The sequence below is a fragment of the Podarcis liolepis genome, assembly GCF_965112155.1.
Source record: "Podarcis liolepis genome assembly, chromosome: 9".
Lineage (NCBI taxonomy): Eukaryota > Metazoa > Chordata > Lepidosauria > Squamata > Lacertidae > Podarcis > Podarcis liolepis.
Genome location: NC_139564.1, coordinates 61,314,077 through 61,330,671, shown reverse-complemented (window position 1 = coordinate 61,330,671; position 16,595 = coordinate 61,314,077). Strand labels below are relative to the sequence as shown.

At 41.8% G+C, this 16,595-nt stretch overlaps 1 protein-coding gene and 1 long non-coding RNA gene across 3 annotated transcripts in view; both read left to right on the top strand.

Moving 5' to 3' along the window:
* The window catches only part of LOC310686438, a 425,293-nt gene that overhangs the window by 29,119 nt on the left and 379,579 nt on the right, over positions 1 to 16,595 (top strand). The gene's annotated exons all lie outside the window — the stretch shown is intronic.
* Positions 1 to 16,595, top strand: part of KLF3 (KLF transcription factor 3) — a 43,302-nt gene that overhangs the window by 6,097 nt on the left and 20,610 nt on the right. Inside the window, exons 1-2 of one of the 2 annotated variants that reach the window (XM_083460089.1) lie at positions 513 to 561; positions 15,522 to 15,616. In XM_083460089.1, the coding sequence (XP_083316215.1) occupies positions 15,560 to 15,616 (57 nt within the window). In that variant the 5' untranslated portion in view covers positions 513 to 561; positions 15,522 to 15,559. Of the gene's footprint in view, positions 1 to 512; positions 562 to 15,521; positions 15,617 to 16,595 lie in introns of those variants that run through there. The other variant, XM_083460088.1, reaches the window with a different exon arrangement.

Genomic DNA, 16,595 nt, shown 5'->3' with positions numbered 1-16,595 from the left:
GGAAGTTCAGAAAGAGAACTTTGACCATCTGTATTATTATTATTATTATTATTATTATTATTATTATTGGGATTTACTACTGATGGATCATTTCATAGCTAACTAGTATTCTGTATTTACCCAGATAAGGAGGTTTGTGCAGGAAGCAGGCTTTTTGCATGCCTAGCATTTGCTGGAACGGCAATTGGTGTAGATTGGATACACATCTGGATGCAGATGTTATCTACCTGCATGATACTACTTTCAGCAGGATGCTCATTTAGCTGCACATCTGCAACCACATTCTGGTGCAACTGGTCATGCAAAACTACATGTAATAAGATCTGGATTGGGGCTTATATGGCACAATTAGCTGAAGTTAAATATTCCCTCAGTTCCATTAATTTCAAGCAAGCGTTTCCCACTCTTTCCAACTGAGATCAATGTGGGAAATTTAGTAACTTTAGGTTGTTGTGCCCATTCTTCTTAGAGATACACTTATGGTATTTTGCATTTTTTTCTTCTCAGAAGTGTACGGATTTCACGAACTTATTTGTGTATATAACAGAAGCTAATCTTTTGGTAAGTTTTTATTTGCAAAAAGGAAAAAAAAACCTGCTTTCCTGCAAAGATGTTAGATTTCTCATTGGGTTAATATTAAAATTGTGCATCGTGTTAATAAAGACCAACAAAATCATCAGCTGAAATACTGTAGCTTACAAGCTGTCAGAGCAGCTCCAAGTGTAAAAAAAGGAATGTCTTCTTAGTACTGTATATTCTATACTTCCTCTGTGTTAAGGATTGGAATACTAGACTATAAGGGCTCTGCAAATTCAGAAAAGACATGTACTTTAGTCTCCTAGGATCATACCAATTCATGCAGATGGAGGTTACATATTTAAATACACATTCCTGCCCTCTCCCCTTTTTAAAAAGAACCTTCTGCTCGTTTTCTATAAGCATATTAAGGAGAAGGGTATGCTAAAATACTTTGTCCCCCATGTGATAAGCTTTCTATAGGCAAATAAATTTGAGGCAGATAAGCAATGAAGCCTGTGACTCTAGCCTGAATGCTATGCAGGGGTAGCCAATCTGGTGCTTCCCAGCTGTTTTGGATTACACCTTCAGCTAACATGGACATTGGTCAGGGATGATGGGAGTTGAGATACACAACATCTGGACAGCACTACGTTGGCTACACCTGACTAGTGCCTTCCATAGTGTGGATACTGGTCAGTGAACAAGTTTAGAATTTAGAAATTTGAAGGCTATCATCTTGCTTCACTATTTTAATCCCCTTAATCAACCATGATATTGGGAAATAGCTAATTTTGTATATGCTTTAGTCAGGCATAACATAGTTGATCATTTTAATGATCACATATCAGCCTGGTCCATTCTTTAATATTACACTGCCGTTGCTTTTTCTTTTTTTAAATAAAAATAACTGGACTTTTGCATATTTATTTATTAGGACTGTTCTTTGCAGTGAACTAAAATCAGGTATTTGAAGCTAATGTTTGTAAGTGTAGGTGATTTTGCTATTCATTGTAAGTCAAAGATACATAATTTCTGAGACATACTTTATAATTAAGTCATATATTTTGGAAAGACAGGTTATTGTAATAGCCAATGCTTCTAACCAGCAGGAAACTCTTCTGTGTAGCCGGCATTGAAGTTTTGTGTTTTCATTTCAAGGTTTATTGCTTCCAATTCATAATTTGACATTTGGCAGGGTTAAGGAACAAATTTAACTCTTGCCTGTCTTAAGGCTCCATCTAGTGCCAGGGCTTCCTTATAGGGTTTTTAATAACAGTTGTTGATATATTCCAAGGGTAGCTATCCTAACAGTTATGTAAGCCAAACAGAACGCTAGAAGTCCTGCATATTTTAAATACTAAGGTTAGCCATAATGGAAATTATGTGTGTGTGACTGTCTGGTACATGCGGTGAGCAAGTAGTTTAAAAGCCTTGGCACATCAGAGAATGACCAAATTGCTTCTCTGAAGAGAGACACACACAAAAAAGCTTATTTAATCGTTTTTCCATACCCGTCATCTTTCTTCCTCCTCTTCCCTGGTTTGATTTTTCGCAATTCACGTATATCTGTGTAATGTTCCCTTCTGATTTTCACATCTTGCTCAGATCCAAAAGTCCAAACTCGCATGAATGATTTCACATATTGTTGCGATAAACATACACTTAACCTCTGTTAAGATCATACGAGTGGTCGTGGGACTGTGCGCTCCCGAACTCCAGCCCTTCCCATTTACAGCAATTTTTCCTCCTCCTGTCTCCTTAACCACAAGGGTTATATTGATATGTTGGCAATGGTGGCGGCAGCTTTGCACTGGAGCTGGCAGGGCAAAGGGGACACAGTGTACCAAGAGACCAGCTAGCAGCTGGTGGAGCCACAGGTCACCCTAGACAGAGCATACATGACTCCAGAGGCACACACAAGTACAGTCATACCTCCGGTTAATATGCTTCAGGTTGAGCGTTTTCGGGTTACGCTCCGCGGCGACCCGGAAGTAATGGAACATGTTATTTCCAGGTTTCGCCACTCGCGCAGGCGCAGGCGCTCAAAATGACGTCATGCGCAGAAGCGGGGAATCGCGACCCGCAGTCGCGGGTTGCGTTCTACTCAGGATACGAACGGGGCTCCGGAATGGATCCCGTTCGCATCCAGAGGTACCACTGTATACACTTGACACAGACAACAGTGTTTAAGTGGTGGTGGAGAGGAAGAGAAAAACTAGGGACTGGGTGATGAGAGAGATGGTGAGGTTAGATTACCAGTGGAGGGGGAGAGCAGCCCTAGATTTAGGGGTTGTGTAGGTGGTTCCCCCAAACTGGGCATCAAGACGAAGGGGTGTAATAATAATAATAATAATAATAATAATAATAATAATAATAATATGCCTATATTGATTCAGGTACCTACTGGGAAGAACCCTAAAAAAGCAACCATACCCAAAGGAATTATTGTGAAAATAAGAAATATTTTCGAGGAGGGGGCACCAAATTTTGTCCTTGCTCGGGGCACCATCACCAAAGTCTGCCACTGGGGAGGGCAAAGTGTCAAGGAGGTGTCAGAGGCAGAAATATCAAGACTGGGCGGTGGGCTGAGCTTTTCTGAGCTGCGAGAAAGGAAATCTGTGCCTTTTGGATCTTTTCGGTTCTCTCCCCTCCCTTTGACTTGCCTATTCCTCCAGCTGCTTTCAAGGCAGCCTTTTGGCTATGCTCCTGTCTCTTTAACTGCAGCACCAGCAATGCGATTGGTTGAAAGCACCTTGAATTAGTTCGGATTGGGCCAGGGACACCATTCTGAGTAAACATGGGGTGGGGCTGGGGTGTGTGAATATTTTGAATTGCTTGCAGTGGATTGGTTGTGAGTGTTGGGTGAAACAAACCAGTTTATGCAGATTGCAGCGAATACCTGTGCATGTAGCTGTGTCGTGTTTGGCTAGGAAAGAAGGCTGTTTTGAGGGCTGGTGGGTCTTGTCACCCAACCTGATTGCCTTTCTTTTCTATAGCAATTTGCTTGCAGTGGGTGGGTGGGGAGCTGGTTTTTCCTCCTCCTGGAGAGTTACGGGGTTGGGCCAGGCCACAAAAATGCAGAAAGCAGGAAAACAGGCAGGGGGAGAAGGAGGGGGAAGAGTGGGCTCAAACTGTGCAGTGAAAGTGGAGGACTGGGGGCTGTTGGTGATGGCAGCTTCTTTTGCCCTTATATTGATAAAAACCCTTACTGTCTTAAACTAAACCAGGGTTACTGCTTAAACAGGGTTCAGAACCACCTTTAAGTCTGGTTTCAAATCCTGGCTAATGTTAAGAGGGGAGGGGGAAATTTGCTTCCGAGAAGGGGGAATACGCATATGATGCCTAATTCAATACAATGATTTATTAAGCATGGTTTAATATGCATGCCTTAGCGCTCAGAGTAAAAATGCAGATATTTCCCTTGTCTAGAAGAGCGACTGGTTGATTGTTGTTGTTTTTTAGGGGATAGAAATCCTGGTTGGGACTCAAAGAGCTATCTGTTAGGCCTGCCTACTGGGATTTGTATTAGGGACTTGGGTAGCGCTGTGGGTTAAACCACAGAGCCTAGGACTTGCCGATCAGAAGGTCGGCGGTTCGAATCCCCACAACGGGGTGAGCTGCCGTTGCTCAGTCCCTTCTCCTGCCAACCTAGCAGTTCAAAAGCACGTCAAAGTGCAAGTAGATAAATAGGTACTGCTCCGGCAGGAAGGTAAACGGCGTTTCTGTGCTCTGCTCTGGTTCTCCAGAAGCGGCTTAGTCATGCTGGCCACATGACCCAGAAGCTGTACGCTGGCTCCCTCGGCCTGTAAAGCAAGATGAGCGCCGCAACCCCAGAGTCGGCCACGACTGGACCTAATGGTCAGGGGTCCCTTTAGCTTTACGTACTGGGATTTGTAACTTTATTATATGATATGATATATGGCTCGCTATCAAAGATCCCCAATTTGGAAGCCAAATAGGGCCATCAAAAAATATTGTAGGGATTTCTGCACGCTTGGGGGACTCTTCCTCCAAGTGTTTTGTAAATTAAAAGGAGAAGGACAGGAAAGGGTCCCTGCATTGCAGGTGGTCCATTCCAGCTCTACAAATCTATGATGCTTAAGTGACCTGCTTAGGCTGCTAACTTCTCCTAGTCTCCACAAGGTGAGTAGAGGGTCAATGGGATGTATATCACAGGGTTTAAAACCTCCCCCTCTCTTCTTTCTTACACTCCAGAAACTTCCACCCCACTCCACTGGGCTGGGGAAAGTATTCTGAAGAATGTTGTAGGAAAGGCATCTTTTTCTTTTCTTCCTTCTCACCTGCCTGTCCCAAGACCTGAATAGCATTCATTGCAAGGCTCCCTTTCCAGGTGGTCTGAATCCTTGAACAGAAGCACTCCTGTTATGGGCTGGGTGTTATTCCCTTGAAATCACTGCAGCTAGTGATGTGCACATCTCGTGTGTTTATTATTATTATTATTATTATTATTATTGGAAAAAGTTGAGTCTTAAAAGAAGCTGCTCTTTCTCTTCTGCTTGGAAAGGAAAGACTGTCGTGCCATTATATATACCTCACTTGTTTTCAGAAGCCTGCTCTTTCTTCTTGCTCAACTTTGTGTCTCTGTTTCTCTGAAAGAAGTCGCTGAGACAGGAAGGCAGATAAGGGTCTGCTCTGATAAGGCAGCACATTGTCCCATGGCAGGAGGCACTCAATAAAGTTTAGTTAGATGTAAAAATGGGGGCAATAGCAATTGCACACACGGTCATGTGAGAGCAATGGCTTGTTTTAGTGGAAACAGCTAAATCATAGTAGAATTAATAACTAGTATAGCTAGGCATCTGAGTGTGACTGTATTACAACTTTATTACTTTTTTTACCATACCATTCCTGTATATGGCTAGCAGATTTGTATTCGTAAGGCTAAAAGTTGTTCCGCATTAAATAGAATACAGGCTTGTGGGGTCTTCGTGAAACATTTTCCTGTTGCAGGCTAAAGTCCTGCGATTTCCTGCTTTTCTCCCAATTTCTCAGATTTTATTTTTTATTTTTTGTGCCTGCAATTTATACTGGGTATATTAATCAACTAAAGCTTTAGTTGATTCATCAGTCAGAGCCAAATTTAATCAGTAGGGCCAATCCATTGAGGAACACGTTCATATTTTGTGAGTCTTCTTTTGCTACTGATGTGGAAAGGAAATTCTAATAGCTTTTCTATCTAACATGGTAGCTTTTGCTTGTTGATACAGTGGTACTTCGGGTTAAGTACTTAATTCGTTCCGGAGGTCCGTTCTTAACATGAAACTGTTCTTAATCTGAAGCACCACTTTAGCTAATGGGACCTCCTGCTGCCATCGTGCCGCCAGAGCACAATTTATGTTCTCATCCTGAAGCAAAGTTCTTAACCTGAAGCACTATTTCTGGGTTAGCAGAGTCTGTAACCTGAAGCGTATGTAACCTGAAGTATATGTAACCTGAGGTACCACTGTACTACTTTGTTAAGTAGCTTGCAAAGGCACATATTCTGTGGTTTTCGCAATATGAAGATTTGTTTAAATTTTTTTCATCTATTCACCAGTTATTCAGTGGCAATTTTCTTTTTGTTGCTGTTGTTGATTGACAACCCTATTTCCCTCATTGTAGACCCTGTTATTTTTCTCTTCATTTCCACCCTGTACTGATTCAATAACTATTTGATACAAATGTGAAGTTTAATATAGTTAACTAGTTAAGAGCTGGGTGAAAACAGTGGCGTCATAGCACGTGCTGAAGACCCAAGTTACAAAGAAAAGGCAAGTATTTTCTTTTACCCACTCTGTACCCTTTCCCAAGATACCCTGAAGAATTTTAACCCAAATCCTATATATGGTGAACTGCTGGGTTTAGGTCACAGAATGTTTTTTTTTTCCTTAAGAAAAATATTGAATTGAAATGGAATAGAATGGTCTGGTGCTAAAAGGACCTTTAAAAACAACACCTCTCTCATGTGAGTCCTGACTCTTTAAAGTTTATATGTTAATCCTCCTGAAGGGACGCGGGTGGCGCTGTGGATAAAACCTCAGCGCCTAGGACTTGCCGATCACATGGTCGGCGGTTCGAATCCCCACGGTGGGGTGCGCTCCCGTCCTTCAGCCCCAGCGCCTGCCAACCTAGCAGTTCGAAAGCACCCCCGGGTGCAAGTAGATAAATAGGGACCGCTTACCAGCGGGAAGGTAAACGGCGTTCCGTGTGCTGCGCTGGCTCGCCAGATGCAGCTTGTCACGCTGGCCACGTGACCCGGAAGTGTCTGCGGACAGCGCTGGCTCCCGGCCTATAGAGTGAGATGAGCGCACAACCCTAGAGTCTGGCAAGACTGGCCCGTACGGGCAGGGGTACCTTCACCTTTGCCTATGTTAATCCTCCAGAGACAGTAGTAGTTCTAGTTGTAAGGTTGTGCTTTCTCAACTGACTTGACACTAATATCCTTAGGTAGGATTAGTTGGAATCCTAACCTGTTTTTCCTCTTTGTCTGATCTCTACGGGGCCATTTCTGGACACCAAATAGGCAGGGGGGAGTGTGCAGGCACTGCCTTCTCTCAGCTGAGGAGGAAAAAACATAATTGTGGTCTAACCTCTGAAGATACAGTGCAGTTTTAAAAATATTTATTCATAAATACATCCTACTGATTTCACTGGGACTTAGGTTGCTTCTACACAAGGTGTTTATTTCGGTTCTGTGTCCACTCATTTATAAAATCGCTGTTCTCCTGTGGTCTTCCGTTTCTTTGGAATCCTTCCCCCCTCCAAAAAAAGTTTACTTTTTTAAGTTTACTTTTTTTAAGGGGTGGAACAGAAGAAGCACAATCTCCTCAGTTGTAGATCGTAGCACCATTCTTCATTCCTTGTAAAAAGAGGTGGTTTCAACAAGTGCAGTGACCCAGAATTGCAGAGCCTAGATAGCTCTAGAAGTCGTCATCCTGGACGCACACTTACTTCCTGGAACACTTTCTTGGAATTGTAGCCTTAGAGATATAAGAACCCGGAGATAGTGGAAGCCGATGTTAGAAGTTTTGAAACTTCAGGAGAGTTTACGAAGCCCAAATTAAGTTCTTCCATCAGCACTTGGGGCACGAGTTTTTAAAACCATAAGTGGAACCTCCCAGCATCATTGGAAGATATTTTCTTTATCCCTGCGTACATGCGGAAATGCCGATTAAGGCGAGTTTTTCAGCATTCCTCTTCCACATAGTATGGACCAAGCCATGAATGGTGAATAGCCTTGAAATGTGTAGATGCTGGATCTCTGCACTCCATTCTACTATGTCTGGCTCCTTTCCTAGAAGCAGGCTGTACCACATATTTACCAAGATTGTGTCTCCTTGTGGTTGTCCTGAATTTTCTTCCCGTGTGTAGCAGAACATTTACAATGCTACTAATCAGAGCATTTAAAGGTTTGTGCATTTAGAGACCATCAGCATTTTTGATGAGTGTATAATTTCTAGAAGAAATTGAAGAAGGAAAGGAAGAGCCTTCTGACATCTTAAAGGCTAACCACTTTGCTATGGAATATGTCTTCATGACTAGTGTCCTCTTCATCAGATTTATGAAGTGTTACCCAGATTTAAAGAGGGAGAGACTTGCAAGCAGACAGATCAGAAGGAAAGGAAATGTAGACAAGTAGAGAAAGGGATAATTGTGTTATTAATGCTGGTCATTCATATTTGTTGATGAGTCGGACGTGCTGGGTTGGGGGGTCTTGCTTGGAGGGTTTTGTTGGCAGGGGGTCGTTGCTGTTGGCTGTTTTGTATCTTTATTTTAGATCTTGTGATGATTTATGCAGAAATGGTTGAGTTGGGTTGTGTATTTTTTTAAACGTTTATTTCTTGCTAATGACTGCTTTTGTTATGTTGCAGTTACGTGTTTTCTCTCTCCATTCTGTAAGCCGCCTTGAGCATGGTTTGAACTGTGGAAAGACAGCATACAAATAAAATTACGTTTGTGTGTTGGCATTGGTAGGTCACTTAAATACTTGGGAGTGTGATTAAAAACATATATTGTGCCAGTTCAGTCCACATGTGATAGCACTGACCCTCTTGATATATTGCAATCCAGCAATTTCACGTTGCGTTTTGAAGTTTCTTGGTTTCCAATGTGGTCAAGGATGTCCTGGGAGGCTGAAATAACCCCCCACGGGTTTCTCAATATTTTCATTTCTCGTGCTGGATTTGTGTCCATCTGTTCTTTTGCGTAGAGACTTGTCTGCTTGTCCAATGTGTAATGCAAAAGGTGCTCTCAGCAGGTGATTGTATATTTCACACTGGAATATTCACAGGCGAATGGACTCCTGATGATGTGGACGACATGATTAGGTCCTGTAATAAATAATGTTGTCTGAGTAGACTTGGTGTAGGGCTGGCATCTGTGTCGGCCAAATTGTATTGTAGTCAACTAAACTACAGCAAAATAACACAGCATAAAACCTAAGGGAGCATATTTTTTTCTGCAAAGAGACACACCCCACTCTAACAAGCGGTAAAACCAAAAGCTGTTGCAAAAAGGTTCTTCGACATCTGCAGATATTGTATAGACAAGGAGGGAGAAAGCCCTCTAACCTCTCAGGGCAGGGAGTTGCAGATACAGGGGGCTACCACGGAAAAAGCCCTGTTGTGTGCTGTGCTGCTAGAAGGCAGCAGCCCCCATAAAGGCCCCCCTCTACAGATCTTAAAGGATGGGTAGATGCATGTGAGAGAAAGCAAGCCAAGCTGATCCATGCAGGAAGAAACAAACAGAGTCTTGATGAGGCAAAATAGGGGGGATTATTGAGTTGTCTTTGTCTCAATTGTGTATTTTGTGTTTTGTATATTGTCATTTTATGTTGTGTGCCACCCTGAGATCTATGGGTATAGGATGTTATATAAATAGCAGCAACAACATGAAAATATGTTTGGAGCATTTTAACAGTGCAATCCTAAACAGGCCTCCTCAGGAGTAAATTCCATTTGAGTCCAACTCTCCATTGAAATTAATGAGACATAACACATCTAGTTGAAATCTGTGCTGTTGAAATCCATAGGATCTCCATGCTGGAATAGTCAGAGCATGCTCCAAAGTACTTAACTTTGCCTGGGTCGTGTCCTGACTCCGTTGGAAGATTAATCTTTTTTAAATCAAGTGCATAAATTATATTTCCCTTATCCAGGTTCCTTGGCACACGCTCTCTCTCTTTTCTAGTAGGTTACAGTTCCAGGAAGTGCCTTAGAAGTTTGCTTGGACTTTTAACTGTGCACCTGTCCTTATTTGCATGGAGAAATCAATTGCTTCACTAGCCTCACCGAAGGACAGGGTGTGAGCGAAAATTTTATCAAAGTGTGTCCTGTTTGGACAAGTCGAGTTGCCTTGGCAAAGGTCCAGAGGGTGGAGCAGCTGGGAGGAGGCTGGAAAATAAAACTGTGTGGCTTGTTAACACACACACACACACACACGAATGTTTGATTACTGCATCACTGCTAGTTATGTAGTTTCATATTACATATAGCCTACATACTTCTACCTATATAAAATATTTAAAGCAAAATTAGCTTGTCTGATTTGTAGAAATTTAGCACCTCCTCTGAAGTGGTGGCCCAGATAGTTAATGGTGGTTGTTGTGGCTGCTTTGTCTTCCAACAATTAAAAAAATATTTATAGTGGCTTGCAAAATATGCAATATATGAATTCCCAGTGTACAGAGAAGCAAATTGACACATTACGACTGGACGCTATACTCAGAATATCCTTAATGTAGTTCCTTAATTTATCTTCTTTCCCACTTGTTCCTCCTCTTTGGTTCCTCTTCTTTGGTGGAACAGTGGTAAAGCTTCACTGTTTTACCAGATAACTATCCCTAAAATATTCAATATTTTTGTCCTCCTTTGTACAATTCAGTTATTTATATAGTTACCCTTGTTCAGTTACTTAGATCTCATTTTTTAAAAATACTTTTTGTGAATTGGGGCATTTTATCAGTACTATTGTCAATAACAATACACTTCTCATTCTTCAGTCTCCCATGTTCCAACAGTTTTTTTGTCTCAATAGCTGCTGTATTTGCTTTCAAAGTTCATGAAAGGTTCCATCTAGTACCTCAATAGAAAGTAGATTATGGACCTCAGATGGTGGTTCTGGTAAATATGGGACTGGAAAGGGAAGAGATTTACTCCTTACCTCTGTCTTGGAAAGATAATTATGAGCACTGATAGCTGGCTTGAAACCACCAAATAAGCGTTTAGGAATGTTTTTCCACGTCAGCCATAATGAGTTAGAGCTCTTAATATTTCTGACGTGTGCAAGGAATCTACTTGGCCTGGCCTGAACCAAACATTTTCTGCTTACCATTGGTGAAAAATACAACCCATATAAGAATCTCATGTTTTGCCAATGGCCTCCGCATGATTCCTACCAAAACTTGGAGAAATGTGTGAATTGGCATTCGATGGGTATAAATAATCACTGCTAAGACCCTTTTCTTGTATCAGCCAGCCCTAAGTCTGTAGAATGCACTGCATTACTAAAAGCAGAAACTGAAACTGAAGAAAAGTCGCAGTCCTCCTCCTTTGTATAGCTCAGGTGGTTAAACTTTTCGACAGAGGACGGAAGTGCAAAAGTTCAAGCCACTCTTAGAGGCTGAAACAATCTTCACAAGTCTGTTCATCAAAGAATTTCATCTACCTAGCAAAACCGTAAGCTATTGGCAAGGGTTATATTTAAAGCACGATCATTGTGGGTGAGTGGATATGACTTGATGGAGCACAAACTTTTTCTTACACAGGGAGGGGAGAATTAGTGACACAGCACATGCGTTGCATGTTTTTAAGGTCCTAGCATCTGGTACCTTAAGGGGAAAGCATTTGGGGTTAGAGCACCGGGGAAATCCTCTGCTTGAGATCTTGAGTCAGGATCTGCAGTACTATTAATAATTGTGTCTTGATCCTTAGGCTGAATTCATTGCTCTGCATATTGTCTAGGACAGGGCTGGCTCAGTAAGCTGGGGCTGCAGCAAAAAAATATTGTGAATTACAATGCTGCAGGTGGCACTGCGTTTAATCAGTTTTGCCTGTAATTTTTCATAAGATGTCATGTGCTCCATAGTTTGCAACCTTAAATTGCTTGATCAGGCAAAAGTTAAAGGTGATAATGAAACTTTTGCCTTCATGTCCGCCTAACCTGAAATTGGCCGTGGATACGACAATGCCTGGCCTAAGTGATCTTTCATTCCAAATAAACATGAAAGATAATAATAGGTTTCCCCTTCAAGGCAATTGGCAAACCTGTCCCAGTGTACACCAGAAAATTTTACTGCCTCCCTTTGTCTCCCAGCTCCTGCCAAAGGGTCCTTGGAAGAGGAGTTTAGGAATAATCTGATTGAAATTAATTGCTTTTGTGTTGTCCTCTTTGTTCTTGTTTTGTTTTATTTATTAAATTTGTTATGCCACCCTATAACCACAGGTCTCATAAAATCACAATACAAGAACACAAAATATCTTGTGGCATTTTATGTTATAATTCTTCTCTCTTCCTTAGGTGGTGGTTTGGGTTTTTTAAAAAAAAAAACCCCAAAGCAGTTATGGGATTGACTCAGTGTTTTACCAGTGTTCACTATGTTCTTGTTTCCAGAGGTGTTGTGTGATTCACCATTTGTATCATTTCCTTTGGAACCTCTGTCTACCTTGAAAAGGCTCCCTTTGATTCATTGGGCAAAATACAGAGAAAATTTCAAAAAACGACTTGTTGAATTCTATGCTTGCAATGAAATCTACCGCAATACACAATGGATTGTTCTTTGTTGCATATTTTTAGCGCCACCTATGGATACGAACAAACAGTGTCGCGCTTAAGAACTTGCATGTTATTTAGGACAGGATTAAGTAAGGTATTGAGTGTATTGTTCAGCACTTGCGGCCTCAGGGAAAAATATGAACCACCTGCAACATGCAGTTGGAGGGTTTATATGTAATGTTCATATTAGTTTAAAGATAACCTTTTGACATTTCAAAAAATTGTTTCCTTAGTGCTTATTCACACAATTCTGCAAGACTTAAGTCTGGCAATGTGCTTTTTCTAAAAAATAAAAATTTAAGCTGGCATTATTTATTTAGATGCTAACAAAAGCTTATGGGGCACAAAAAATATCCTGAATGGGGGGGGGGAGCTATAGATCCCATGCATGGCTGACATAACTCAATCTCCGCCACTGAAATTTGGGAATAATAATGATATATCTTATTTGCACTGGCAGGGTAATTTTAAAAATGTTTACAAACCAAAGAAAATGAATTACCTTTGATTGTATGAAATAGGGCCTGAGTTTACATCACAAACTCCTATCTTTGCTGCTGTATTTTATTTTTGGTGGATGTACTGCTCTCCAATTGCATCTACACTAAAATTCTGGCTATCTGCCTTTTTTTTTTTACGGGGCAGCAATCACCAAAGAAAAGGCTTAAAAGAAGTTCCTTCTCTAGGCAGCAGTTGTGTCGCTGTTAAGCTGCCACCTCTCACGCTTTACTGAACTGTCTTAATGGCCCTATCTGCTTAACACAGGGGCAGATTTTGGCGAGTTTGCACTGGGCGCCAACACTAGAGGGCATTGCAGGACTTTGCAACTATAACTGAAAGGCGGGGAGGCATCCAATTTTGGCCTTGCACAGGGCACCACTGAAATTTTAAAGACCAAAGTCCGCCACTGATTTAACAAGTCACATGTTGAGTATAAAAATGCATAGCAAATCTGCTACTTCTCATGTCTTTGAAATAAGTGGCCATACTGTCTGCCCTCTTTAAATATTTCATTGGTCCGATACGTAAAATCCATCCATAACATTATTTCTTTAACTCCTGTTGTTTTAATGCTTTTCCTATTGACTCTTGGCAAGTTTGGCAACTGTTGATGATATTTAATGCAAGCAATTTTATTTTTATAATTAGCTTGAGATGGGCGACGTATAATATTAAGAGCAGGTTTCCCCCTGTTGAGGGCAGTGTTAGGCTCTTTACAGTTGCTACGAGCACAATAACTGAGTTCTACTTAATAAAAGCTTTCCTTTTGAGAAATAATTGTGCCATCCATTCTGAAGCGTGATTTAGCTCTCGTTTTGCTGATCCTTTCCTAATTAGTTCCCGCTATTGTAACATGAGAGGGAATTTCTTCCTTTCCAGAAATAACAGTCACTGTATTCTATCGGAATACAATTGTTTTGCGAGCTCTGAGCTACAGGAATGTGAATTGGAAATGATACAGAATTCGTAAAATTTGTTACCCAGAGCTTAGGCAATGCCAACTGGGACTTGTTATTTGAGGGCCCATCCTAGCAATTAAAGGAGAATTAACATTGGTTTTGGGGAGCAGGGAGGATTACTAGTATTTACCTTTAATCGTAAAATTTGGTGTGTATCCCTCAGTCCTGTTCTGGAATACTAAGATTCTCCCACAGGAATCAAGTGAAACTGTCTTGTTTACATCTTACAGCCTGTTTCTCATGCCAAATAGTTAAATGATTTCAGCTTTGACTCCTTCGAGCTATGTCAGTTATTGCTTCCGTGGTGCTTTTCAGTCATCCTTACAAAGCACTGTTCATGCCCATTTTACCTTTGGAAATTGAGGCCCAGAGCTCTCCCAGTGAGTTCACAGCTCATGCAGAGCCTAGAATCGAAGTTCCAACAGGAGGTCTTATCATCTAATCCCTGGTTTAAACTGCCTCTTAGGTGGTATTAGAAATCAATTCCAGACTTTAGGATAAATGTCGACAGATGCAAAGGCTTTCCAGCTGACAAAACAGCATGTGAAGGAACTGTACAGGATTTCCCCCATAAACAAGGTGTGTTACTTTAAGACCTCATTGCGGACACCGAACATGTGAGCAGGACATCTGTGTGATGAATGCATTCTCTTATGTGGAGGAAAGAGAAGCAAGAGTGTTTGGTTATTTGTAGCCGCTGCTTGTGCTAATTATTCTGAATTAACATCAAAGTAGTTCAGCATCTGGGAGTGGGGTTCATATAAGCCATGGGTAGGCAAACTAAGGCCAGGGGGCCGGATGCAGCCCAATCGCCTTCTAAATCTGGTCTGCGGACAGTCTGGGAATCAGCGTGTTTTTACATGAGTAGAATGTGTCCTTTTATTTAAAATGCATCTCTGGGTTATTTGTGGGGCGTAGGAATTCGTTCATTTATTTATTTTTTTCAAAATATAGTCCGATTCCCCAAAAGGTCTGAAGGGACAGTGGACCAGCCCCCTGCTGAAGAAGTTTGCTGACCCCTGATAATAGGACTCATATTTTAAAAAATAAAGTTTCTGTACTTGATAACATATTTCCTATTGTTACATAGATGTGTTTTTGCTTTGAAGCCAAAAAGTAGCGCTCGTGATAGCATAAATGCAAAGGGATTTCCTGAAGTTTTAAGACAGTATCGCACAACTTCATATGTGGTGTTGCCCTAAAGAGTTTCTGAGGATAAGCTGCAAAGTTCCTCTGACAAACTTACAGGTGGTCTTAGGCATGCCATCATTAGCTTCTTGCAGGCACCCACAGCGGCTACATGGAGATGAGAATACAATTTTTTTAAAGTAGAGAGCAGGCATAGGCAACCTTCAGCCCTCCAGATGTTTTGGCCTACAACTCCCATGATCCCCAGCTAACAGAACCAGTGGTCAGGGATGATGGGAATTGTAGTCCAAAACATCTGGAGGGCCCAAGGTTGCCTATGCCTGGTATAGAGCTATTCTAAGGATTATGGAGATAATATGGTGTTTTGCATGCATTACTTGCATGCAGGCCTTGCCCAAGCACAGTTGAGAGGGGACTCATGTTTCTACCCCTGCTCCCACTGTTGGGTTGTTTTCTCCAATAGCAATAAGCTGTGCCCAGTCGTTTGCATGCCGTACATGCAATTAACTCCTATGCGCAGTAATGTGAAATATGTTCACTTAAGAGCTGAGTATTCTACAGCTTTCTAATGCTTTGTCTTTTCTTAAAACCCTCTCTTGCTTTCCCCCCTCGTGTTTCTAGAGTCCTGCACAACAATATAAGTAAAGCTGACGAAGAAGATGCTAATGTTTGACCCTGTCCCCATCAAACAAGAAGCAATGGAACCCGTTCCTGTGGTTAGTATTTAAACATTTTTTTAAAGCTTCTGTTGTCATGGGTTATATTCTAGTCGTGCTGTGCTGAAACCTGCCCCCTGCCCCCAATTTCACAAATCGTTTCTTTCCTTGCAAACAAGGCTCCTGTTTTGTTTTGTTTTTTTACTGCTTCATAACCAGGGGCCTTTTGAATTTCTTCAGAATTTTGGTGGGTGTAGAGTTCAGCTTTAATCATCACAAGGTGGGCAGGAGTTGTATGTGCGTTTCTTTCCATTAAACATCTCTCTAGCGCTCTGCAGCCTTCCTAGCTGTCGGCACTTCCTGCGGCAGTAGTTACCTCACAGCATGCTCCCCTGAACTTTAATTCAATCGCAGAGTTAGGCTGCGAGGGCCTGTGATCCATGTGCTTTCTGATTTTCTATTTAAGGAAGAAGGACCTTCTTTTTCCCGTGACAGAATCTTTCTGCACCAGATTCTTTCAAAGTGAAAAAGACCACACACACAAATGAACAGGTGTCAGGTGCATAGTAGGCTGATTCCCACCGCTTACAGAAAGCACACCTGAGGCTATGGGGAAGCTTTTTGGAAATGCGGGCATCCAGGAAAGTTTCAGAGTGCAAAATCTCCAGAGGGATCATTTGCACAGGAGAAGAAACAACACTCCCACAAACACCCCTGAGCTGCTTTTGAAGTAAAATAAGCGCTGTGGGTTAAACCACAGAGCCTAGGACTTGCCAATCAGAAAATTGGCAGTTCGAATCCCCGCAACAGGGTGAGCTCCCGTTGCTCGGTCCCTGCTCCTGCCAACCTAGTAGTTCGTAAGCACATCAAAGTGCAAGTAGATAAATAGGTACCACTCCGGCGGGAAGGTAAACGGCATTTCCGTGCACTGCTCTGGTTCTCCATAAGCGGCTTAGTCATACTGGCCACATGCTGTACGCCGGCTGCCTTGGCCAATAAAGCAAGATGAGCACTGCAACCCCAGAGCTGGCCACGACTG